Here is a 26436-nt window from a genome sequence, read left to right as displayed (position 1 = left end):
CCACAGAGGCTGCTTCTGTCCTCAGTGGATGGCAGTGGATGTTTCTTCCCCTGCTCTACAAGAGGCAGAAATTCACGCCTTGGTGCTTGGAACTTCCCTACTGAGCCCCTGCAGATGGAACAGGATGTGACGGTAAATAGTGACAGCAGCAAAAGGTGCAAAGAATTTCCCATTATCCAAAGGAATTATCTGGTTTCCCAATAAAAGAGGCAACTGAGCGTATTCAGCCTTTTCTGGGGATGTGCAAAACCTTCACCGGGTGACAGAGATGTCCCTTTGTCCCTGAGACCCGTCCCTCAGAGCTCTCTGCTCCCCCCGTGGTGGGAGCAGGAACATTTCCCTGAAATAACTCAACAGGAAGTTATTTCCCCGGTACAGGAATTTTTAACATAGCCTTAAAAGCTCTGAAATCGTACAATTCACTCTTGTATAGCAAATTTCGTATTTTGAGAGTTCTTTTTTTTCATGAAACTCCACGGCTTTTCCAGAGTGTTCCATCGGTTTTAATCCTGTTAAATTCCAGAACACATTTGATAGGGAGTTATGCAATGGAGCAGGGAGGTTTTTTCACCTCCAGCTGCCAATTTATCTCCTCAAACTGGGATGAAACTGTAGCTCTGAACCTCTACAGAGCCAGGTTAAGATTTGTCTTTGGGCAGTTAATGCAGTTCGACATCTTTGAGAAAAAGGAATGAGAAGTGGTCATTATCCATTATCTGCTTGAAATATTTCAGAGAAAGAAAACAGTTTCTGCCAAACACAAAAAGATGTTTGAGCTGGAGCCAGACAAGAAGGAAACAAGATCACCTTCTAGCACTGTGAGATTGCTCCACTGATGGTGGTGTTTCAAGTAAAACTGGAATATATGTGTCTGAAGAAGTGCAGATGGTGCACGGGTTTTACATGGATTAGCAGTGTTGTTCTGGACAATGATTTACTGTCCCTGCCCTTGGCAGAAAATAAGTTTTCCAGTCTTGGAAAGGAACATGTGTGTGTGTGTGTGTATATATATATATATTTTTTTTTTTTTTTTTTTAAAGAAATGTTTCTCTACATGGAAAAAGAGCAAATTTGAAGGAAAATGGTATCCACCGTTGGAAAAGTTAACAGTCAGGATGAATATGTTTTAAAAAAAGATGTACTGACACTCTAAAGTTCCAGGTCAGGAATGATGTATAACATGGGGCCAGTTACAGGTGAGAGGCCTGAACATCAGTCCTGGATCCAGCACCACTGGGAGCTGGATTGGTGCTGCCTGCAGGGAAAGGCCAAGGCTCCAGGTGGGTGTGGGTGGCTTTAGACCCTTCCACTCCGAGTTTTTGCAGGTGTGTTAACTGGACTTGTTTTCTTTTAGCGCCTCTGTGGAAATAGTTTAGAAATAGCTAAGAAAGTGTTCTCTTTTAAAGAATAAAGAATCAGCCCCTTTTCTTAGAGAAGCAGCCTTTCTGAAGTTACTGTGAATTCCATCACAAACCCAAATAGTTTAGAGTTGTATTGTGATTTTTATCCATATGATAATATTCTCCTTACTGATGTCGTGATTTTGACATACTTTGTCTTGGGATCAATCAGCACTAAACCAAATGCTGTATTTCCATTAAGGAAGCCAGAAACTGCTTCCATTCGATGCTTTGAAGCTCCTGGGTTTTGTCCAGTCTTAATGATATTAAAAACTCAGTCCCCCACTTCTTCAGGAGTGCACATTGCCCATCTTCCAGCTGCCTGGGCCTGTTCAGCTTTGGTGGGGGAAAATTCTCATCTGGGAAAAAGAGGAAGCTGTTCATCTGTTTATTGAGTTTGGATTCCTTTAATTTTAATTTTTTTTTTCCCCCTGCAAAACAGCTATGTATGAGCATCTCAGAGGTTTGGAATGTCAGAGTAAGCCTGGGGGAGGACTGGTGGGAAGAGAACAGGTCACTCAACAATTTATTACATGGACATCAGTACGACGTGCAAAATTTATGCTACTTATTACAGACTCTGCATTTAAAGCATGTGGGTGTGCAGGCTGAAGACACCCTTTACTTATAAAATAAATAATGCAAAGTCCACTTAAATTAATGTTGTCTCTGTTAACTAGCTACATCACTTCAGATCAAACTTCATGTCCGATGAAATTGTACTAAAAAACCCTGTTGGAAGGACACGCTCATGTCTTGTACCCTTGGTTGTCTTGTAGAACTGGTCTCCACTGTCCTTAAAATGCCCACAGCAATTTAAATCATTTACATAAACAGAAATGGTTTTACAAGGAGGATACTGAAATGCATTTTCAAAGCTGCCCAAACCCCTAAACCACTAAAACAGATGTGACTGCTGGTTTTGTGAAATTTTGATGGTGCTTTCTGGTAAGTTAAAAATCACAGAGTCACAGAACGGTTTGGGTTGGAAGGGACCTTAAAGCTCACCCAGTTCCACCCCCTGCCATGGGCAGGGACATCTTCCACTCTCCCAGGTTGCCCCAAGCCCCGTCCAACCTGGCCTTGGACACTTCCAGGGATGGGGCAGCCACAGCTGCTCTGGGCAACCTGTGCCAGGGCCTCACCACCCTCACAGGGCAGGATTTCTTCCTAATATCTCATCTAAATTTCCCCTCTTTCAGTCTGAAGCCATTCCCCCTTGTCCTGTCACTCCAGTTCCTTGTAGACTCCTTTCAGATACTGGAACTGGTTACTTTTACCACTTACAGGAGATTATGTCAGTATCTTACATAGAGAGAAAAAAAAAAAAAGAGGATTTCTCAGCACAAGTTACTCTTCTGTAAAGGTTATAGTAAACATGTCAATGCCTAATTAAGCAGCAAATTTTATCTGTATTGTGGGGGATGTGCAGCTGTCTGGTACTTCTGCTTTTCCTAGTAAATCTTTTTAGAAGGACAAAGGATACTGTGAGGAAGAAATTACTGTATGTATCTTCCAAAGGAAAAACTTCCCTTCTGGTAACACATGGGTTAACAGCATTCAAAGAATGGGTGCTGAAACAGAGAATCGGATTTGCACCGACCCAAAGGGTGTGAGAGCTCTTTGTTGTCTGTTTTGTCTGATTCCTCGGATTCCCTCCCTGGTTTTGTTGTGCTGTGCTTGCCACTGTCAGCCCTCCCTGGTGCAACACCCCAGGCTGGGGTGGGACCGGTCACTGCTCCTCTTGGGCAGGAGCTTCTGCCATCTCCCTGCACCTTGTCCCTCTGAAAAGCACAGGAGAAAGGGGAAGCACCACGAGGTTATCAGGGAAAAAGTGTAAGGAGGAGGAAAAAAAACTGAGTTGTCTTTGCTGCTGCTTCAGTCTGGTCACCTGGGCGTGGGGCTGCTGATACTTGAGGTGACCCAGCACGCTCCTGAAAGGAGCATTTTTGAGTATTTAGCACTTCATATTTAATATTCAGCTTCTTTGCTGAAAGTATGTGCTGGACAGCACAGTGTTGCCTCTACTCTGTGGTTATTATTTTATTGTGCCAAAGGCCATTTGCTGTTGTCTTTGGTTGTGAAGCTGCTGGTACCACCCCTGTGATAAGCCAAGCCTGGCTCTGAGCCAGAGCGATCAGTGCAGCTCCTAAGCCCATGGGAAGGGTGTAGGAAAGATGTCTCACAGGGGTTTCTTTGCCAATCCACAGAGAGCCATCATTTCCCTCTTCTTATGCTGCATCATCATCCAGGGAATGGTTCCTTTAATCCTGGTCTCTTTGGCTTGGTGGCAAATGTGTTGGAAAGGGTGAGCTACACGTGGACATAGATTGGAAAACTGAAACAACACTTCTGGAAAAGCTGTGAAGGGCTTTGCCCAGATGGCAATCAAAACATTTCTACCTTTCCTGCCCATCCCTTTTGATTTGCTAAGAGGATATCATTTGTTAAGGAGTACCAAATTCAAGGAACTAAAATGAGCCAGGTTCTTAAAGAGCCATAAAATGGCCTGTCTGAGAAAATGGGAAGGAATTGGATTTTAAACAAGTAACACTTTTAGTCTAATTTAGAATATCCTGAGTTGGAAGGGACCCACAAGGATCATTGAAGTCCAACTCCTTGTGCTCTCTGAGCTTTCAGGGTTTCTTTGCAACTACATCCACTAAAATTTTATTTAATTATTTTATTTCTTTTTGTTAAGGGCAGCTTTGATTTGGGGGTTAGGGGGTTTTAATTTTTTTTTTTTTACATAATTACCTGACAGAAAAATCTAGATCTTAAGGAAACACACCAAAGCAGCCTGGAGAAAAGTTCATCAACAAATCTCCTGGGAAAACCTGAGCTTCTGAAATTTTGATGAGAACCACCACCCCCAAAACCCAACACCTGAATTTCTTAATTAACTTCAAATTTACAGTTCTTCCAGTGTCAAGTTCATCTTAGTAATTAAATAGTTAATTTGGCAAAGAAAATCCTTCCAGATTTGTTCTATTTTTTCCAGTTTTACAGTTAACTTTGCGTTTCCTCTGTCATATCTTAATACTCTGCTGTAACTTCCAAGGGTTCTTGACCTGAAATTTGTGGATTTGTTTTCACTGTAGCACAATTTGTTTTTATGCTAGTCAGTACATTATGTTTTATAAACAAAAGAGTTCCACTTATGCTTATTAATGCTTTCATATCTTGTATTTTGACACATAAATTATTTGTGTACATTCTACAGTGCATTTTTAGGTGATCAAATGGCAAAAGGCGACTGTACCTACATGATACTCTGAACCAGGAGGATTATGGCACCTATTTTTCTTCCTTTCCTTGCCAATTCCACCCTTTCTCTCACTGAGGCTAAAAACAATTTCACAGAATTGAAGCTTTTAGTATAAACTTTAAATACTTCCATATGAATTTTCCAACTGTCCCATTACAGAACAGTTAGAATTATACTCCCCTGACAGGAAAATTATTAACTCAGGATCTCTGGCAGTTATAAAGAATTATGATCATCTGCCAACAGAACGCAGCAACCTTCACAAAAAGAGACATCATTTGGCTTTTTTAGTCTACAGCTCTTGGCATAGTCGTAGATTAAAACAAAACCCAGTAAAGAAAACACATAGTGAAATTAGGAAGCTGAAACTGGAGCATTCTCCTTTACCAGGTTATTTCATATATTGACATTACATTTCAGGTTATGTCCAAGAGGAAGATTTAAAGGAAGAGGAGGATATAAAGGAGGAGGAAGAAGACGATGACGACAACTCAACTGCTCAGCTCCAGGGCAGCAATGACACTGGCACGGATGAGGAACATGACGTGGGTCCTGAGCAGAAAGGGAACTTTAGCTTCCAGAACTCCCCTGTCAGTCACATATCCAACCAGGATGCAGAGAATGAATCACTGCTGAGTGATGGCAGTGACCATGTGGCAGATATCAAAAGCATTTGCTCTAGAGAGCCACAGGACCCCAAATCCAGCACCCATGCCAAATCCCAGAGCGAAGCACACGACTGCATGGACAAAATGACAGCTGTCTATGCCAACATCCTGTCAGACTCTTACTGGACAGGCCTGGGGCTGGGTTTCAAGTTGTCCAACTCCGAGAAGCGGAGTTGCGACAACAGGAACGGAGGGAACAAAGCTGACTTTGATTGGCACCAAGACGCGCTGTCCAAAAGCTTGCAGCAGAACCTGCCTTCCAGGCCTGTGTCCAAGCCCAACCTGTTCAGCTCGGTGCAGCTGTACAGGCAGAGCAGCAAGATGTGTGGGACGGTGTTCACGGGCGCCAGCCGGTTCCGCTGCCGGCAGTGCAGCGCTGCCTACGACACCCTGGTGGAGCTCACGGTCCACATGAACGAGACAGGCCACTACCAAGATGACAACCACAAAAAGGACAAGCACAGACCTACCAGCTACTCGAAGCCCCGAAAAAGGGCCTTCCAGGACATGGACAAGGAAGATGCACAAAAAGTCCTGAAGTGTATGTTCTGTGGTGACTCTTTTGATTCCCTTCAGGATCTGAGTGTTCATATGATCAAAACTAAACATTACCAAAAAGTGCCTTTGAAGGAGCCGGTACCAACCATTTCTTCCAAAATGGTCACTCCAGCAAAGAAACGCGTGTTTGATGTGAACAGGCCTTGCTCCCCCGACTCCACGACGGGGTCTTTCTCGGATACCTTTTCTCCTCAGAAGAATGCCAACCTGCAGTTGTCATCCAACAACCGCTACGGGTACCAGAACGGTGCCAGCTACACGTGGCAGTTCGAGGCCTGCAAATCCCAGATTCTGAAGTGCATGGAATGTGGAAGTTCCCATGACACCTTGCAGCAGCTCACGACCCACATGATGGTCACGGGCCACTTCTTGAAAGTCACAAGTTCGGCTTCAAAGAAAGGAAAGCAGCTTGTTCTGGATCCTTTAGCTGTGGAAAAAATGCAATCGCTGTCTGAGGCACCAGCCAATGACAGCCCGGGTTCAAAATCAACCATTAAATCATCTGCAGAGTGCACAGCTCCCACCTCTGAACTGAAAAAGGAAAGTAAAAAAGATAAAGCTGAGGATGCTAATAAAGATGAGAAAGCAGTAAAAACTGAGGAGTATGAAGACACTCTTCAGAAACCACTGGATCCCACAATGAAATACCAGTACCTCCGGGAAGAGGATTTAGAAGATGGTTCAAAGGGTGGTGGGGACATTTTAAAGTCCCTGGAGAACACTGTCACAACAGCCATCAATAAAGCTCAGAATGGAGCTCCCAGCTGGAGTGCATATCCCAGCATCCACGCAGCCTACCAGCTCTCAGAGGGAGCTAAGCCATCTTTGCCTGTGGGATCCCAAGTGCTGCAAATCAGGCCCACAATGACCAATAAATTGAGGCCCATAGCGCCCAAATGGAAGGTGATGCCTCTGGTCCCTATCTCAGCAAACGTGGCCCAGTGCACTCAGGTGAAGAAGGAGGCTGATGACAAGGAGGAGGTGCAGAAGGACTTTGCTAAAGAGGGTGTCCAGGCCGAGCCGGCCCCACTCAGCCAGAGCGAGAGAGAACCTCTCCTCAAACCTGAAACCTCTGTGGAGCCAAAAAAGACAGAACCATGTCCCTTGAAAGAAGAAGACAAAATTAAAGAGGACAGTGGAAAAGAAAAACCAGTCCTCAAGGAACCACCAGCAGCTCCTCTTAGCAATGGTTGTGCTGCTGCCAACCACTCCTCGGAGCTGCCTTGTGTCAACCCCCTCAGCGCGCTGCAGTCGGTGCTGAACAATCACTTGGGCAAAGCCACTGAGCCTTTACAGCCTCAGTCCAGCTGCAGCCCCAGCTCTAGCACAATTTCTATGTTCCACAAAACTAATCTAAATATGATGGAGAAGCCGGTTTTATCTCCTGCTCCAACCCCACCAAAGCCTGCCAGTGTATCCAGGCACTATTTGTTTGAAAACAATGATCAGCCTATTGACCTGACCAAATCCAAAGGCAAGAAAGCTGAGTCAGCCCAAGCACAATCTTGTACTTCTCCACCTCAAAAACATGCTCTGTCTGACATCGCCGACATGGTCAAAGTTCTTCCCAAAGCTACTACACCAAAACCTGCTGCATCTTCAAGGATCCCGTCCATGAAGTTGGAAATAGATGTCCGACGCTTCGAGGATGTCTCAGCAGAAGTCTCCACTCTGCATAAAAGGAAGGGCAGACAGTCAAACTGGAACCCTCAGCATCTTCTCATTTTGCAAGCTCAGTTTGCTTCCAGCCTCTTCCAGACATCTGAAGGTAAATATTTATTGTCAGATCTAGGCCCGCAGGAGCGCATGCAGATTTCCAAATTCACTGGACTGTCGATGACCACCATCAGCCACTGGTTGGCAAATGTCAAGTATCAGCTTAGGAAAACCGGAGGAACAAAGTTTTTGAAAAACATGGACAAAGGACATCCAGTCTTTTATTGCAGCGACTGTGCATCTCAGTTCCGAACCCCATCTACCTACATTAGCCACTTAGAATCCCACCTAGGTTTCCAAATGAAAGACATGAACAGGCTGGCTGTGGAGCAGCAAACCAAGGTAGAGCAAGAAATCTCCAGAGTTTCAGTTCAAAGATCTCCTGAAACAATAGCTGGGGAAGAGGACACAGACTCTAAGTTCAAATGTAAGTTGTGCTGTCGGACATTTGCGAGCAAACATGCAGTAAAACTTCATCTAAGCAAAACACACAGCAAGTCACCAGAACACCATTCACAATTTGTAGCAGAAGTGGATGAAGAATAACTCTTAAGGTATGCATGCTCTATAGTGAGTTTTAATTTCATCATTTTAAGGAGGCTCCATAAGAACTTCGTGCTTTCTTAACGTAGGAAAACAGTATAAAATGCATAACGTGCTCCTACGCCGTTAATCTAAGCACATGTACTTATCCATTTTATAGTGTTTTCAAGAAGAGAGCTTGATAAATGCAGAACCACACTGCCCTATAGAGAAAAGTTGCTGCTTATTAATAAGTTCATAATAGCTTTTTTCTCCAGTTCTCTTTTGTTTCTAAGAATAAATCATTTCATAACCGATGCACTCCCGTGTGGAATGCAAGGACTTAAGTGCTACTCTTTGCAGTGAGAGTGGAAAAAAACAGATAAAGAGCACTGAAACTCAAAGGGTTATTACTCCTTTCAGTGCTGACACACCAGTAAATCTGATTTTGGTGGGGAAAAAGAAGACAATTCAAAAGGCAAATTAGCAAAATCTCAATTATTCCAAGTTTCTCATAATCTCAAACACAGCCTCGAAAATCTACCAATCACTCTGAAAAGTTCCTGTCTAAAGTTCAGTTATTCTTCTGTTGATATTTGGATGTTCAGTTTTGTAAAATATTTTAATATTTTACACTTCCTTAAACACTTGCTACTGTGAGTGGCCTCTTTTGTCACATCCTTTTAAACTCTCTCTCCATCATTCCTTTTTTAATCTTGAAGATGTTTGATTCTGTTTCGCTTCATGTTTGGTGGGAATCAATCCATAAACATCGCTGACTTCAGTGCAAGTTTGGGTATAACCTGGGGGGGGTTAAAGCTTAATTGAGAAAGCAGCGAGATTTTTTACAAGCTTAATATTTCCAAGCCCTGTTAGTAGGATACTTCTTACATTAGTGTTGCTATTTTTTGCTGAAAGATACACCAGTTGCCACAACCAATGTTTATAACGTGTAATGTAATATTCAGATGACACACCATTTTTTGCATTTTTAATTTTACTTGATTCACAAACTTGAATATTCTTGATTTAAATAAATATGCAGAACATCAACCTAAAGTCCAAATAGAAGTTTTTTGTTCTAACGGGGTTTTTTTCCAGGAAGGCTCTGTTTAGTCATTCCCAGCAACTCCTCCAGCAGACTCAGGCTCTGCTTCTGTTCGCAGAATAATCACGTGCAGATTCAGGGTTTCTCCAACGTGTTCCTTACTTGAATAACATCGGGAAAATGAATTCATCAGAGGGTCAAAACTAAAGATGTGTTGTGAGTTTTCACCGATCCCCCAGTTATTGTGGCCATTCTCTGGCTAATTGAGGGTGCAGGGGCTGAATACCCGCTTGTGTGGAGACCTCACGTGTTGGCTGCAAATATTCATGAAGCTTTAGGAAACACTTTGTGTGGACAGAGCCAGCACGAGGGCTCTGCGTCACTTCAGTTCCATTAAAAAGGCTACTTTTGAATAATTTAAACCACTAATCAAAGGGTTACTTTGGGATGGGTAATAGAAGCTGTTACTGTGGAGTACAACGTCAGTGTTCAAGTGCAATAAGATTTAAGTTTTGCATACATCTTGTACGTGCTGTCTGCACTGGGATAGATTTATTTCTGCATATTTTAGCTGTCTAACTCAAAAGGAGTTTGCTTTCCAAACAGGCCTAATACCCTCCAGTTTCTATTTTGGCATTTAACACAAAATCAGGACTCAATAAACAAATGTTCCTTGTTTACCCAGCCATTCAAAATCAACATACCTGACAAAATACCAGAGAGATTGGGCAGAAAAACACAGACCATACTTGATTTCCTTCCCCACCAGTTAATGGTTATTAAGACTCTGCCATTCATAGTTTTCACACAGGAGATATTAGAGCAAACCAATAATTTGGGTACTATCAAACAAAAGCTGTCTGCCAAATATATTAAATACAACAGTTATTTGGGCACATTCATGGCTTTAATACATGACAAATGTTTCAGATTTGGTCTTAAAAGCACCGTGTTATTACTAAGAGGCAAACCAAACACCCACCTCTACAAACACATTGCTGAGGGTTTGAGGAACAACTACAAAGGGGGAAAGGGGGGAGAATCTCCAAAGGGAAAAAAAAAAAAAAAAAAAGTGGTTTCTGCATTGTAAAAACCTGCACACAGACATATTATTCAGGTGATGTGTAACTACATAAATAAGGCACTGTCCTTCCTGCCTCTGGATACCGAGAAATTGCTGTCCTCTTAATACTCATCCATTTCTAATTTATATCGAGATGCAGGTTGTATCTTACCTTCGGAAAAATATATTCAAATTGCAATGGCAGAGTGATAGCACTGTTATCTGGAGCTATAATTTCGGTTGGTATGCATGATAGCACAAATTGTCTGAAATGATGGGGTATTTGGGATGGCATTGTAAAGATTTTATTACAGTTTTGGAGCCGTGAAGCCTCCCGAAGTTCTCACTGGGTTGGGAGTGGGGAGGCCAGAGTTTATTCAGATGGATTCTTCCTGAGATCTGCAAGGAGACTAAATCAAATCACAGGGATTTTCAGAGTTTGCTTATCCTCACCATGTTATTTTTTTTGAGGTCCAGTAGACATTTGAATAACAACCTAGAGGAGAGCACAGTATTTAGGAACAAGGAATATGAAGCTGAGAGCCTTAAAACACACAGAGGAGTTTGTGTTTCCTTATTCTAGGCAATGCTGTGGTGAAATAAAAATAAAAGATAGAGAATATATATTGGAAATAAATGGAAATAAAACAGTGGAAAGAGTACCTGAAGTATAGAAATACATAAAGTACTTTATATTTCAACAGCATTTGCTATTAGAGGTTGTATTTTCAAATGTTAGCTATCATTAAAAATATAAATGAATAATCTGGGTTAGTACTGTAGAAAAATGTGTTATGTATATGGATTTATTTTTAAGACCTCTGTGAGGCTGTTTGTAAGAAATTTGCTATAAATTCTTCTTAAATGTAAAGGCATATATATCTATTTTATATTCATCTTTGGTGTTTTCTTGAATTCCTCTAACTGATATGGGTTTAGTAATATAAAGTAAGATTATGTGTAATATACAACAATCAGACATCTCTATTCTCTTTCATTTAACCCACTTCAAATTTGTTTTTATTGCTATTCTTCAAAGAAAACCCATAAACATTAGGGAACATGGCTTTAATTAGAAGTAATTTGTATGTTGACTTCTACCTTTGAAGAGCATTTGCTCCTTTTTTTCAACTAAATTAGAATTTTTATGTTTTTCTGAGGAAAAAGGCAAGGCAGAATTGTATTTTTCACTTCAGAGCCAGGTGAGATTGGCTCGAAACTGGGCACTAACTGAGGCTCTCTGTGGCCTTAGCTACTACTTTTTACAGAAATAAGTCTCCATGAAGTCAAATTTACCGACTTGATGGGGGCGATTTCTGTTTCAAAAGACCCTGATAGGCAAACAGGCAGCCACCTGAGATGAACTAATTTGAAAGTAAGGCTGCTGCAAAACTCAAAAAAAAAAAAAAAAAATGAGTCATAATGATAAACAGTTTTTCTCTCCGTTTCCTCCTTTGTCTTTTTTTTTTTAACCATCAAGTTTAAAGCTTCTCCGGAGCTTTTTTTTTTCCCTACTTTATAGGAGACAACTGACATTCTGTGGTAAATGGAAGAAAGAGCAGAGCAGAACTGAAAATCCTCTAATGCACTGACACTAACTTGCCCTCTATTGTTGAAAATGAGCAGGCAATCATGATTGTTCATCAAATGGCTCCTAATGCAGTTAAAGCATTCAGCTATAATTTCTCCTTGCATTTATAATTACTGTCATAGACTGCACACCTCAGTGAGCAGATTAAAGCTATAAACTATTTAGCCGTAGCTTTAAGATGAGGAACTTGATTTGTCTGGCAGCAGTTATTTGTTAGAGAGCTTGACACTTCACATAAAAATGACTCAACTTGATGAAGAACAATGCAGTTTAAGCAATGCAGTGATTTTAAATCAGTCATTATACCACGCCCTGTAAGAATTGCAAAGCAATTTGTTAAATGATATATAGGACACGTAGATAACTGTATGTGTTAAGTATACCAAAATAGAAGATTTTTTTTTTTTCCTTCTGTGGGTTTTATTTTCTCATCCCTCTGAAGCAGCAGGAGCTGCTCTGAACATCAGATTCCACTATTAGCCATTGTGGGTGTTACATGGTCAAGGACAATCACTGAATTAGTAGCCCAAAATTATATTTTAGAGAATTTAGCTTGCTCTTCAGCTTTCATTTCTTCTTAGCAACAAATGTTAAAAGCTGGGAGAGCCTTTCAGGAGAAGGAGCCATGCTTGGATGGGGCTGCCTGCAGTGGTTCCACCACAGTTGTGTGAGCAGGATTTACCAGCCAAGCCACGTTATCAGCCAGAAAAAGGGGCTTCATCGCATGGAAGTCTTGATTATTCCATTCAGATGGGACTTCTCTGACAACATCCCTTTGGAAAATGGTGGCTTCTCAATGGGAAAAACATTCTGTGGGGAAGTCTCATTTTAAAACAGACTTTTGTTGGGATCAAGTGGCTAAAATTGCTGAGTAACACAAAGGAGAGGAGGCAGAGGCAGGAAAAGGAACAGGTTGGCCTTTCTACCGTTGTCAGCAAGGATCTACCTCCAACCCATCACTCCTCCCTCGAAACAGTCCTGTTCTGGTGAAGCCTCAGTTCCTCCAATCCTTTGAAATTTTTGCTCTTTCATCGAAGTGGTAGATAGGGATTTTTTTTTTTTTTTAATTGAGCATTTTTAAATCCTCAAAATTTTCCTGGATAGCATTTCTTTCCAATCAGCCATTGTCCCTGTAAAACCAGTAACAGTGTGTTCCTGCCTTCCCTGAGAGCAGGGTCAGGCCACATGATACATCAGACTGTGCCAGCACAGATATATCAGGGCAGATTTACTGGCTTTTTATGAATACTACAGGTTGCTATTAAGATTAATATTATTTAACATTGCATTAGAGCTTCCAGCCCACTGGGTCAACCCCTTTTTTGTTCCTGGGCTCTGTATAAGCACACTGTATATGACAGTTCCAAAGCAGGAACTCTGCTGCTCACAAGGAAACAGCAACTTTTAAGTATTTTAACCAGATTTTAACTGACCTTGAATAGCACCTCCCTCCTCAAGCATTCAGTATTCATAAGGATATCAAAATCTTGCCTTCTCCTTACTGTACCTGATATTATTAAATGCTACAGCTTTCATAATCTATAGTAGAACATTTTTACCCAGTGAGATTTCAAAGGAAGGGTATCTGAGTCCTATTTATACATTTTACACCTCAGCAATCAAATCACAAAGATCAATAACAAAAGGAAAAGACATGAGCAGTATCCAGCCCTGCAAAGCACCTTTCAATAAAAATAATGTAATTTAGCAGGATGATCACTCAGTGCAAATATGATGGAGCACAGATGGAAAATGAGGAAAATTATAGATATGGCTTTATGGGAGGAGGAAAGGAGGAAGAGATTTTTCACTATTTATTGGGATAATGAACAGATAATTCATGATTATTAAGCTGTAGTCTTCAGGCCTCATTCTGCCGTCTCTTCCCATCTCCATTCAGAGCTGGGTGGGTTTGTGCATCCAGGCAGGTTCATGGGAGGAAGGATCGTTCTCTGCATTGGTTTTCACACCTCAGCAGGGTCAGGCAGGATCTGCACCAGGGCAGCTCCAACTCAAGGCCTGCCAGAGCAGGGATGAGGCCGAACACACAGAGCTCTGGTCTCACATGGGATGGCGTTTCTTTTCCAAGAGCACCTCACCTCAGGAAGGGGCAGCAGTGTCTGAGTCTCCAGCCTGTGAGAACATTAAGGCACCACACCAGGCATCAAAATCACAGCCTTGGGTGAGCCAAGGACTGATACTCTTCCTGCTTCTCCCAGGGTCTGGAGAATCCCGTTTTCCCAAGAGCAGGAGTCGGCCAAGCTCTCACTGAGGTGGCAGGACAGGTCTCCTGCCAGAGGGATCCTGCTCTGGGTTCAGTGCTGGCTCCGTGGGCTCTCCTTCCCAGCAGGTGGACACTCGGGATGACATGGCTGTGGGACATGGCAGAGCCCAGGCAGCCTGGAGGGATCAGGAATCAGCTGCTGCAGTGCAGGGAAGGAGGGAGATGGGGCCAGCCAGGGACTTGTCCATCGTAGTAAATTTACACAACCCCTTTATTAAAACAAACCAGTTCCTCCTCCCCTCCAAAATCCCTCCCTACCAGCACTCAGAGCCAGCTCTGCTGCTGGGGGTCAGCTCATGCAGCAGTGGGGGAGGGAGGGGTGGGAGTGGAGGAGGTTGTCATGTCTAATGAATACCCTGAATGTATCGAGATATATATTTTTTTCATTTCAGAAAAGGTTCCATTAAGAGGGAGACAGCCCTAACATGTGCTTTGGCCCCTCATCAGATTTATGAGTATTTGCTCTGCTCTTTAATAGGAAACTCTGCAGCAACTGCCACCTTGCCTGCTCTCCCTGAGATACACAGTGGCTTCTCGGGGAAATGCACTTCATTATTAATGTGAATTTGTACGTTTTTATGACACTGCTTGGGGGAAGGGGCAGGCAGAGATTTCCTGGTGATATATGCTCATTTCTAACCATTTATTGTCCCAGACAATCGAAGAACAATGATAAACATTGTTAGAGAAAGTGGAGGGTGCCGCAGTGACATTTTTGAAAGGAAAGGAGAAGTGGCTGGAGTGGCTTTGATGTGGTTGTTCCCTCCGCTCCACCTCCTGCAGCAGCTGCCTCAGACCAAGCAGCAGAGTGGCATGTGCAGGGCAGGTTCTGCCTCCCTTCACCAGCCTTTCCTCAGGCCAGCCAAGACCATTTGCTCAGTGCTATTCTGCAGCAGAGGGGGTGTGGAAGAAGGAGAAGGAGTTCATCCTTTGGGAAGCCTGTCCTGCAGAGGATTCCAGGCCTCAGAGTGAACGGATGCTCAGCGTTCTCATGCCCCTGTACTCCAGCAATCTCTTTTTGATTTATTATCAAGTGACCAGTATGGAAACTGTGCACACAGCAAGGCAAGGCAGACAGGCCAGGAGGACATGGGGACATGGTTTACCAGGGTGTTCTCAGCATCTCCAGCTTCCCTTTCTACAGCCACACTCACCCATGATTAACATGACTGCACAACAGCTCCAGCAGGGCATGGAAATGGTGGGTTTGGGCTGCACTGGAGAACCAGAAGAGCCTCCTCTCCAAAACAGAGAGATCAGAAAGGCCACGACTCCATGTGCTCTTTTGTTCCCCCTTTCTCCTGCTCTCCCAGAAGCTCTGCACCGTCTGCTGAAGGTCGAGCCCCTATTCCACTGCCTCAAGCTCCAAAAGCCCCTGTGCTTGAGGGAGCTTTTCTGGCACCCCCCCGGGACATTCCCTCCCTGCATCACTGCCAGGCTGAGCTTCCCCTGTGCCTGTAGCCTCCAGCTATAAGTGAGCAAGTGCCATGTTTTGTGTTCATGTTCTATTCCCTAGTCCTGAGTCTGCACAAGGCTTTGTACCAGGAGATGTGCCAGACAGCTGAACACTGCAAAGACTTTTGTTATGACATTTTTCTGCTCTTCTCAGAAAGCTGAATAGTAGTGAGATAAGAACACCAGAAAAGCCATACAGGGTTAAGCCAGCAGTCCATGTGTCCATCCTGTCTCTGACCACGAGTAGTGTGAGGACAGACATGTGATGCCATTCCCAGACCACTCTCCCAGTCTCCAGTTTACAGTTCAGGCACTCTTTCAGTTGGAGAACATGATTTTATCCCTGCACCCAGAGCTGCAGAGAACATGCAAGAGACCTTCCTGGCAGCTACAGAAAATTGGGCACCACCACAGGGCCTGTTGGGGTGAGCTCTGGAGGTGCCTGTCCCAAGGCAGGGATATACAAACCAGCCATGGCAGTCAGAGCCGTGCTGAGCCTTTACACTTGCTCTTTGCACATGGCTAAGGAAGGAATCACACCCAGAAGGGATCTCAAACCCCCAGTCCTAAGGGCATCCCACTTTAGTCCATTGTCTGTTTGGCTTTCCCTGGGAGTTTCCATGGCACAATAAAAACGCCACCCAAAGGATTTCTGTCTCACTGCAGAGCTCAGCCAAGCACAGACCAGTAATTCAGAGGAGGCAAAGCTGCTTGTTCTGTTGCACATGAAATACTTGTTCGATCCCTTTGGGGTTTGCTTTCAGCTTTTCTCAACCTCCAGAGCACTTTGTGTGCAGACAGAAGTGGTTGTGCCCTCTCCTCTTGGAGAACTGTTGAAACTCCAATGTGAACCTGCTGTCTTCACAGTCATTTACTGAAAACTCACAAACACTCCTTATTTCTGAAAACCTCCAAGTCTGAATCACAAACCACAGAGATTACTGAGAGTATGTCAGTCCAGGTAACCCTGGTGTGGTGCTCAGCTGCTGGGTGAGATCTCCATGACACAGCTCCACCTCTCCACTTCTCTCTTATGTCAAACCAAGGTTTGGAAGAACCTTTCTGCCCAGTTCCCTGACTGCCTCTGCCACTCCCCGGGCCTACACACCAACTGTGAAGCTGCTGGCACTGATCACCCTTGGAACTGCATCCTCAGGGCTACCAACTTCCTTTAGAGGGCCACTAAAAGGCCTTTTCCCACCCCTTGATCTACATCCCAAGGGATATCAAGAAGAAGAAATGTCCCTCTGGGATGTGACAATGCCCCAGTCCCTCTGGGATGTGGCAGTGATGTGGGTTGTTTCTCCCTGTGTTCATGTGAAGTGAACACGCTGCTCTTCCACCAGAGAAGGGCAAAGTCAGCCCTTCCTTCCTGCCCTCTCAGCCCTCAGGGAAGCTCACCCTGGACTAGACATGCACACACAGGCTGTAGGTGGGCTCCCAGTTCAGTAACTCACTTCCCTCCATAATCCCATGGAGCCCTAATACGCTGGCCTTGGGTTTTTTATGGAGCAAGACCCAGGTTTGTCATCCAGAGAGAAAACTATGAGGGAGGTAATTCTGTTTATTTGGTGGGTGTTTTTAAAACATTGTCTGTGGTCTCAGGAATTATGTGGTGGCCTTCTTCTGTAAATCACAAATGCACAAAAAAAAAAAAGAATAACTCCCAGTATTTTTCCAAAGAGATTAGGGTGAAAGTTCCTACATTCATATTTCACGTCTGGAAAAAAATATCAACACGAGTGATAAGTATAGTCAAAATGAGTGTAAAAGCACACCCTGTCATTTGTTTTCCATGTGCCATATGTTTTCTGAATCCTGCACCTCCCACATACAAATCTCATGCAATAATGTGGGGTGCACACATTACGAAGGATTATTTAGTTAAGCCCTGCCTATATGGAGGGAATTCACTCAGATAAAGTCAAGCCACTGTGCTTTGTTTTGCTTTTTTTGCTTATTCTGGAGTCATAGAGTAGAAAATTAAAGATCCCACTGTGCCAGGCGTCATGTCATTTGGTTTTAATTTAATTCATCTCTTCGATTCTCCCTGTTTCTCCTTTTCTTTGAGTATCATCAGTAGGTGGTCCAAGCATCAACCAGAAGATTTACTGGCAAGACTAAACGTATGAACGCTACGAACACATTGTTTTTCCGATATGATTTAATGACCTTTTTGGCATTCCCATGGCTACTGAAATCTTCCATAATAACTCCCTTTGGCAGTCAGAGCTCCCGTTGATCAGGTGAAAGCTGATGCAAATGTCAAATGTCAATAAATTTGTAATCCATAAATGTAATATTTGATGCTGGAGTGAGACCATTAACCAAAGTGCAGCAGGAGACACTGAGGATATGAGCTGCATCTTATTGTGAACACAAAGAGACAGGAAAGGAATGCCACATCCAAAACCTCTCCATAGCCAAGCTCTTTTCCTTTTCCATGCTCCCTGTTCTCCCTGCATGTTTTCTGAATCGCTGAGCTGTGCCAAAAGTGGGGTTTATGGTTTGTGTTTGGCAGAGCGAGTCGGGTGATGCAGGTTCTGTCCCTTGTTCTGCTCTTGACTCATCGTGTGAGGTTGGGATTTAACTTCTCTGTTTCTAAAGGAGCTCTTTACAGTTCAGAGGTTTCAGAGGCTTCAGAGTTTGATCCTGGAAATGATTAGTTATGCAAGATATTCCAGTAAATTACCAAGACCACTTACACAACTTAGGTGTTGCGGGAATGAGTCATGACTCACTTCTAGTTTTGAGATCCTTGAAAAGGACGAGCCATGTATGAAGCCTGATTTTATATACAATAAAGACATAAGAACAATCACATCATTTCCCAGGAGATTTTCTTAAGGACCCTCCACTTTGACCTTCGGCTCTGCAAAGCTCCAGTTTGTTTGACATTGAAAAAAAAAGTAAATGTGTGAACACAGTGCCACGAGCATTTGCACTTTGAACATGCTGGGGTGGAACACAGCTGAACTGGAAAAGGCTGCAACAGCTAATGTACTGGGAAAATAGAACACAGGCATCCACTTAATAACTCAACTAATTCCTTTAGCTCACCTTGTAGAGATTTAACCTTTGAATGAGAGAGTCCCTAGTTCAAAATCCCGCGTCTCCTCTGTCCTCGTGTTAATTTTTAAATTATATATCATTGTTGAGAGGCCCTTGTGTTGAGCATTACCAGCTATTTTTCATGTCTAAAATGGGGAATTATAACTGAACATTAGCTACTGGCTATAAATCACACGGAACTAAGTGGCATCTGCATCTACTCAGTAACAGGAGTGGGAGAATTGTAACTTACTTAAAACGAGACAGGAGAGAGGACACAAATGTGGGAGCAGAGATAATTGTGACTTGAGAAAACTAATGGTTCTTCCAACTATGTCAGGCTCTGACTCTGCTCTCGGAGCTCTCCACAGCCAGTGCTGTGAGTGCACAGTCACAGCAGGGGCTCAGTCAACCAGGAGGGCAAACGTGGAGCTGGAGGGTGTTTCACACCCTCCCTCGATGCCCCCCAGAGCACCAGGGTCGTGCTGGGCCAGGGCTGGCAGGGGGGGAGCCTTTTCCCAGTCTGGAAATGCACTTGTGTCCTCTGCTCTGCCCATCCCCAGGAGCGGGCAGTGCCCACAGCTCCCTCTCCCTGGGATATGTTTTTATTTCTAATTGTAGCCAAAGCCCAGGTAAGGAGGAGGCAGCTCGAGGCTGTTAACAGGGCAATTATCGAGGCTGCTGGGGACGGGCTGACCGGCTCCTCCTCTGCTGCTCAGCTCGCAGGGCAGGAAACCCTGCTGCTCCTCTGCCTCTCTGAACCGCCCACTGATGATCTGGTGTTATCTTAAAAGACAACAAAATAAGCTGAGCGTGGCCTCATTCTTGCACTTGTCTCTGCTGGCCCTTTTTCTCTTTTTTCTTTTTTTTTTTTTTTAAGTTCTTTCACTTTTGCGAAAGCTTCTGAGATCTCTTGTGTCCTCACTAGGGTAAGCAGGATCCACCTAATGCCCCCGGAAATTATTTGGTGCCTAAAAAAGAGAGCATCTTGCTCTCAGTACAGCCCCTTGCACAGGGCAGCATCTGCTCTTGGGTTTGGACCCTAATGCATCAATACTTTAGATTAAAAAATAGCCATCTACACCCATGCCAGGGGTCTCCAGGATGTTTGTTGCTGCTTGTCTTCTCAGATATTCCTCATTTTGGGAGCCACACACCTCACTAAACAACTCCTTGAACTGAACGTAGCAGGATTAGTTCTCCCTGCAGTGCAGGTCTCTGTAGAAAGAGCAGGACCTCCACAAGAGATCCTGCTGAAATGAAAGCTTCATGTTTCTTTCACTGCAGACACTAAAGGAAGCAGTTTTACAGCTAGGCCAGGTCAGCGTCCTGGCCGGAGGCATTTGCTCAGAAGGTGCCCCAGGACAGGAGTGCCAGGAACCCTCCTGGCACTGTCCTGTCAGGATTGATGCAAGGTCCTTTTCTGCTCCCTCTCTCAGTGTCCCAGTCTGGGAAGTGTTTCCAGGATTAAATTCAATAATCAATAATCAATACTTTATGTCCCCCACAGCTCCCTAATGACCCCTGGCCCTCTCCAGCCCTCCAGCTCTCTGTGGTGTCCCAGCAGCAGGGTCATGTTCTGTGTGTGCAGTGCCAAGCACCCGAGGTTTCTGGTCCTGGAGTAGTCTGGGAGTAATAGCAATTGTAGTCAGCTTTGCTGATTAGGGACAAACTTAAGAACATTCCTAAAAGCTTTGCAGAACACAGGCCTGTGTGCTGTATGGTTATCAGGCTGTTCAGCAGTAATTCAGATGGCTGAGAATTGTTGAGGACCTGGTCCATCTAATTGCGTGTCTAAATCATAGTTTCGCTGTGACTCAGAGGTGCAAACATTATAGTCTGCACAGAGTGGCTCAGGTTATACGGTCAGAATCCTGCAGATGGTCAGTTTGTATCATAAAATCTAAAATTACAACTTGCACCATAAAGCTACTGCCTCAAATTTATTATATATTGCAGCACAACAAGCAAATTCATACTAGATGCAGTATATGCCCAGACAGTAATGTGAGCAGAGGATGAAATATTCTCCTCCCAGCTCATTGCTACACGTTCCCTTCAGAGCAGAACTGAATTGGCCAGGATCACCAAAGGAGAGGAAGTCACCAGGAGCGTGTGGTGCTGGGCTCCCTGGCTCTGGGGACGCGGGAAGGACACCCCACCCCTTGCAGCACAAGGCCCCTGGGCTTCTGAACTTGCAGTTCTGCTCAGCACTGTCGTGCAGGCAAGAGCTGAGCTCTCAGCAAAATCTTTTTATTATTCGTCATAAAGAATCACAGCTGTGAAAAGGGAGGGAGGGGAGGGAGTGGGAACAGGCTCTGCTCGGACCGATGGAAACCAGGAGCAGCTCCAGTGGAGGGCTGCTGACTTATGTTGTTGTCACTCGGACATCAGACCAGAATCAGCCCCTTTACCTGCAACACATGAGTGAAATCTCCCACACCTGTGTGTCCAGGGGCCTGGGAGCTCTCTCAGAGCTGCTGTCAGCATGCCCAGGGCAGGAGCATATTTTTTTCTTGCTGTTGTACATAAGGGCTCTGCTGCAGCCGACAACATGAAATGTGTTAGTTCGGTTTGTTCAAAATGGAGTGTGTTTGTTAAGTGTTGCCTCTTTGATGTTGCGCTGCCATCTCCATCTTTGTCATCATTGCCCATCTTTTTCAATCTAATGAACTCAAACCATCAGTGCAACTTAAGTTCGGCTGTCTGTTCTTGCATAGTTAATATTAAAAATGTACTAACAGTGTGGCTGCGAAATCAAATTATGCACATAAATATGCTGGCATAGCAGAGGAGGCGGCAGAAGCTGAAGTTAGCAACATTGATGCCAGTTCACATTTGCAAATCAACCGTCAATCTGTCATTAAACATGTTATCAAATGATGATAAGTGTATGCTTCTTGCTTGCATTGGCGCGCTTATTCCCGATGTTGATGTGCATTAATGGGATAATGTGCATTAACATAGTCTTGCTTGGATGAACACAAAACATTTTTTATCCGTCTCAGTTTGTTTCCCCCTGTGGCCCCCAAGTAAGTGTTTTGTGTTATCAAATTGCCAAAAAATGGGAAAACACATTACTTTTAATTAGCAAAAAAATTTGGAGTCTTTTTTTTTTTCTTTATTATTATTTTTATAGTTTTTATCCAGACCATCTCCTGCGTGTTGTCACTTGAGGTGGGGGGGACACACAAAAAAAAGCCCATTCTGCTGCCTTCTTTAAGTAAAACAATTAATGTCAGGAACTCAGAGATGACAATTATGTGCTGTCTTAATGCACTGGCCTTTCCTCTGCAGCCCTTGCTGCTGCCATGAGTGATGTTTGTGTTCAGCGACAGGAAAGGCAGGAGAGGGAACAGGCTCAGGCATTCCCAGCCCATTGTGTGCCACACTCAGACGTGGCACAGGCCTTGAGCTGGGTTCTTTGAACAGCTTTGCAGACGAGCCAGGAAAGGCTGGACCTAGAGAATAAACAACAGGCTGAAGGAGAGCATGGATACTCTAGGAGGGGAATGTCTGAAGGAACTTTCCCTGCATTGTCCTCACTCTCTTATCCCCTGCTCCTGCATAGTCAGGCTCCCACCACATACACAGTGCTGGTAAATTTCTATGGAAATAAAAAAAGTCCTGATTGGAAAGAATAAAATAATGATTAAAAGCATAAAGCACTAAAAGAGGCAGGTTATCACCCAGCAGTAGACCATGGCTGCCTCAGGGGCTCAGGAGGAAGTCAGTGCCTGCCCAGGGAAGGCTCCACTGTCCTGGGAGTGATCTGAACTAAAACAAATAATAGGATTTTTGTTCATTGCTTCTGTTTAGAACTGAGATGTTTGCCCAGGCTTTTAGGAAAAGTTGAGGTGGAACTTCACCAGAGCAGGAAAAGCATCTTTCACACTTATGGGATATGAAGGTTTGCAAACTCCTTTTAAAAAGCCAGTGAAGCAAAGTCCTTCCCACCCCTCAGAGAACAGCCCGTCTTTAAACCCCTTCATGTTTATGCAACAGGGGCAAAACTGTGATGATCCCCCCAGGATTTTACCTTAGAACAGTAACAGGAATGAAAGGCAATATGGATAATGTCTGGTGCTGTTCAAAACACCAGGAATTCTTCCAGGAGTTTTACTAGGACTTTACCAGTACTGTTATCAAATCAGGCTCCAGAGTTGCCTTAAAGGAAATTCAATCACTTCAACTGTTTTATTTTTAGTTTACAAGCTGGAAAACAAAACTTCTTCTAAAACTTTTATGAAGGATATCATATTATTTATAAAATGTGTTTCTAAAATAACAACTCTTTCTCCTATAATAGAAGTGTTTAAAAATTGCTCTTAGTCTCTGCTTATGACTATGTCTAACCTCCAAACATGGTTTGATGGTTATCTTGAATTTCAAAAAAAACCATAACTAGTAGAATAGCAAGCTTCTACTGACTATCAACTTTTCGGTAAATGGGTCAAACTTTTGACCACTCTTTCTTTTTTCTCAATCTAATAATGCCATTAACTTTGAGCATCCTATTCAGCTCTCTGATTCCTATTATCTGGATGATTTAAAGGAAAAATAAAAGAGAATAATTATTGATCCTTTTTTTAAATTGTCTTGATTTTTTAAAAGTCATCCATTGCATTTCTTATTATATCTACACTGTGGATACATGAGCACAAGTTTTGTATTCATAAAACTCTAATAGCAGTAATTGTATTCCTGTTAACCCCAGCTACAGCAAGTCCTCACATTTCCTGCTTCTAAACCAAAGAGCTTGTCTTCTAATACAAAGAGCTTGAATTTTAAGTGTATTTTCTGTTACACATCCATTACTGGCAGAATTTATCCAGCAACATCCCTTTTTTTTACAGTTGTGTAGCTCTACGTTGCTTCTACTCCATGAGCTACCTTGAAATTAACTTGTCAAGTGTTTGTCCCACTACTTAGGGAGGATTCCCAAGCAGCTGAGTGGACTGATTTGTCAGGACTTGGAGGGGTTGGGAATCCAAAGGCTCCCTGTGTATGAGGGGCTTCTGTCAGGCAGCTCGAGCTCAGTGCCTGGGAGGGACTGGGTGTGTTTGGAAAATTAGAGCCAGAACTCTGTGGCTCACTTTCCACGTTGAGTTTGACCCCTTTAATATATCTCCCTCAAAGTGCTTCATCGCCATGGCCCAGATCTCTCTGGCAAACACCAGAACAAGGTGCAAAACCACGGGAAAGTGAGCACCACAGAGCTGAATCCCAGCTGGAATGACTGGCCTCATCACGCTGTGGGAGAAGGCTGGGTCTGGAGTCTATCTATGTTACTCCAGCCAGTCTCCACGTTGAACAGGTGTATTAATCAGGTGCAATTATTTCCCAGTGCTCATTAAGCAGGTCAGAACACAGAGGTGTTGTTCCTCTGCATCCACCAAAGCAGCTGTCGAGCAAGGGACGAGCAGTTGTGCTGTTCCCCCTCTCGGCTCTCCCACTCTTCATCCTTCCCACTGTATCTCCTTCTATTATCTTGGGCCTGGCTTTGGAGTGGTTTCAGTTTTTGAAAATGGCAAGTAATTAGTCAATATGTTTTCACCATATGTATCAAGCTCAGTAAAGAGGCAACCAATGGCCTTTGTCATGGCACAGCGAGCGCTCGTTTTCTCAGCACTTCAAGTGACGCCGAGCGGGTGGCGAACGCCAGAGGATTTAATGAGGAATCGTACAATGAGACGTTGGACATGATCACTCACAGTTCACAAACGTGGGGTGAGGCCCCCTTTGCTTGTGCTGTTCACAGCAGAGCTCTTGCAGGAGCTGCCTCTGCCCTGGGTGAGCAAAGGGACCGTGCAAAGGGTGGAGAGATTGTTGTGACTCGAAGTGGTCCCGTTTTACATCTTCTTGGCACAGATGCTGTGTGCAGCAAGGGAGAATTCCTGAAACCCTTTCCCCCTTCCAGACTGCCTTTTTCCTTACCCCAAGCAAGTTAATGCATATTTTCCAGATAGAAATTCTTTGCTCTAAGGCTTCCACTGTTGCTGACTGTTAACAATCTTTAAAAAGGTCAGAATCTGATCTTAACACTGCTGATATGAAGTGGCATTTGCCCAAATTTTGCCATCTCCTGAGCAAAAATATGTCCAGTGTTTTCCAGAGAGAGATGGAATAGACAGCAGCCTTGCCTGACTGTTTTCCCTCTTGGGAATACTGTGTTTCAGTTATCTGGGGAACAGGTTTCTGCATTCCCCACTGGGTTTCTTTAGATTTGCAGATAAAACATTTGAGCTCAGACTCAATTCAGTGAGTTACAGGTATTTTTTTTCCTAACATTTCAGGGTATTTACAACAAATAATCTTCAATAAGATCGGTGAGATACTGTATTACTGCAGTCATGAATTAAATTTATGTGGCATTGCTGTTGAAGTCAATAGGACTTTTTCCCGAGTATGTTTTGCAGGGTACAGTATCATTAAAATATGACAGTTAATAGTCTTGTTTATGTTATTATATTTAATGAATAAATATATCAGTCTGAACATCAAACTCAGTTTTGTTTATACTCTTTAATTGTAGTCTTATCTCCCCTAGAAGCATGTTATATCTTTTAATTTTATAATTATCCACTTTATTCATGTGTGACACTCCAGAACTGCTGCTTATATCCTATGAGACATCCAAATACAAACAGATGGAAGACAGGCAACCACTCAGAAATTCAGATCTGGATCTGAATCTGGCTCCATATTTCAGATATCCAGGTCTTGGGTTGGGCTGTTGTATAAAGGAGCAAGAACTGCAGAATGTGAGTCTAATTTATACAGCATCTCCCAACCCGGACTGTCCACAGGGATTTTACATGATCCTTCAACACCAAAATGTTCTCTGTCTCTTGAAAGAGGCATGAACTTTAAAGACAAAGAGGGAGCACTTCTCACATGGCCCTTTCTGAAGTTTTTCACAAAGGATTTCAAGATTTCTTGGGCTGGGGAGAAGGAACATAAGCACAGCTTTGTAAGTGGCTACAACACTTGGATGGAGAGGGGAGATGCCAGTCCACGCTCCAAGGGCTGTTTTGTTTGAACTAAAGCCATGAGAAAAAATGCATCCAGAGCCTTCAGGACTAAAACTTCAGGGTCTATCCCACCCCCAGGGGAGCAGCCCTTAGTGGGCAGCAGAATGGTGCCCAAGCCCATTTCTTCTCTTTCAGTTTGAGACTCACTTTTGTGAAGCTTTGGAATAACACAGGCTGGAAAATGTAGGTTTGCGTTCCCTACACTCAGAGTGCTCTGAGCCCAAATAAATCCACGAGTCAAAGCAAAAGTGTTTTAAGGGGGCGAATTCTAGTAAGTTTTTTAAAGAAAGTCTAGGGATCCACCTTCCTAGAAATCTCCCAGACTATGAATCCTCAAAGGAATGACTGGTTTAATGGAGTAGAAATAACCAAGTAACTCAGTTTCTGCTATAACTGAGTAGATTCCCAAAGCCCCACAGATCTACCCTACAATAAGAGATCAGCATCTATGTTCCAGGTCTGGCCATAAGCAAACCCTGCAGATCTTCATTAATTTTATCTGTTCCCATCTGAGACATCCAACTTCTCCTGAGCCTGGAAGTTAACTCTGCTCAAAACATGCCGTTTCCCAAAACTTGGTTTTCCAGCACCAAGTCCTTCTTTACAGCTGAGTGAGATGAGTCTGTGCTTCTTATCAGCTCAGATTCCCTGGGGTGGCACTTGGTGGCACACCAAGGAATGTTTGGCACATAGGGCTCCTCTGGACTCAAGCTGGATGAGTAAATCGCTCAGCTGGGGGCACTCAGCAGACCCTCACACCTGACCCTGGAGCACAGCT

At 43.6% G+C, this 26436-nt stretch overlaps 1 protein-coding gene across 3 annotated transcripts in view; it reads left to right on the top strand.

Annotated features, from left to right (window-relative positions):
* The window catches only part of TSHZ2 (teashirt zinc finger homeobox 2), a 220884-nt gene that overhangs the window by 125295 nt on the left and 69153 nt on the right, over window positions 1-26436 (top strand). Inside the window, exon 2 of one of the 3 annotated variants that reach the window (XM_050314012.1) lies at window positions 5089-8037. In XM_050314012.1, coding sequence (XP_050169969.1) covers window positions 5089-8037 — 2949 coding nt within the window. Of the gene's footprint in view, window positions 1-5088; window positions 9186-26436 lie in introns of those variants that run through there. The other 2 variants (XM_050314010.1, XM_050314011.1) reach the window with 2 other exon arrangements.

The sequence above is a fragment of the Myiozetetes cayanensis genome, unplaced genomic scaffold, assembly GCF_022539395.1.
Source record: "Myiozetetes cayanensis isolate MyiCay16 unplaced genomic scaffold, myiCay2020 scf19, whole genome shotgun sequence".
In the NCBI taxonomy this organism is placed as follows: Eukaryota; Metazoa; Chordata; class Aves; order Passeriformes; family Tyrannidae; genus Myiozetetes; species Myiozetetes cayanensis.
Note: the sequence above shows the minus strand (reverse complement) of the source record. Positions and strands in the feature narration are given on the sequence as shown.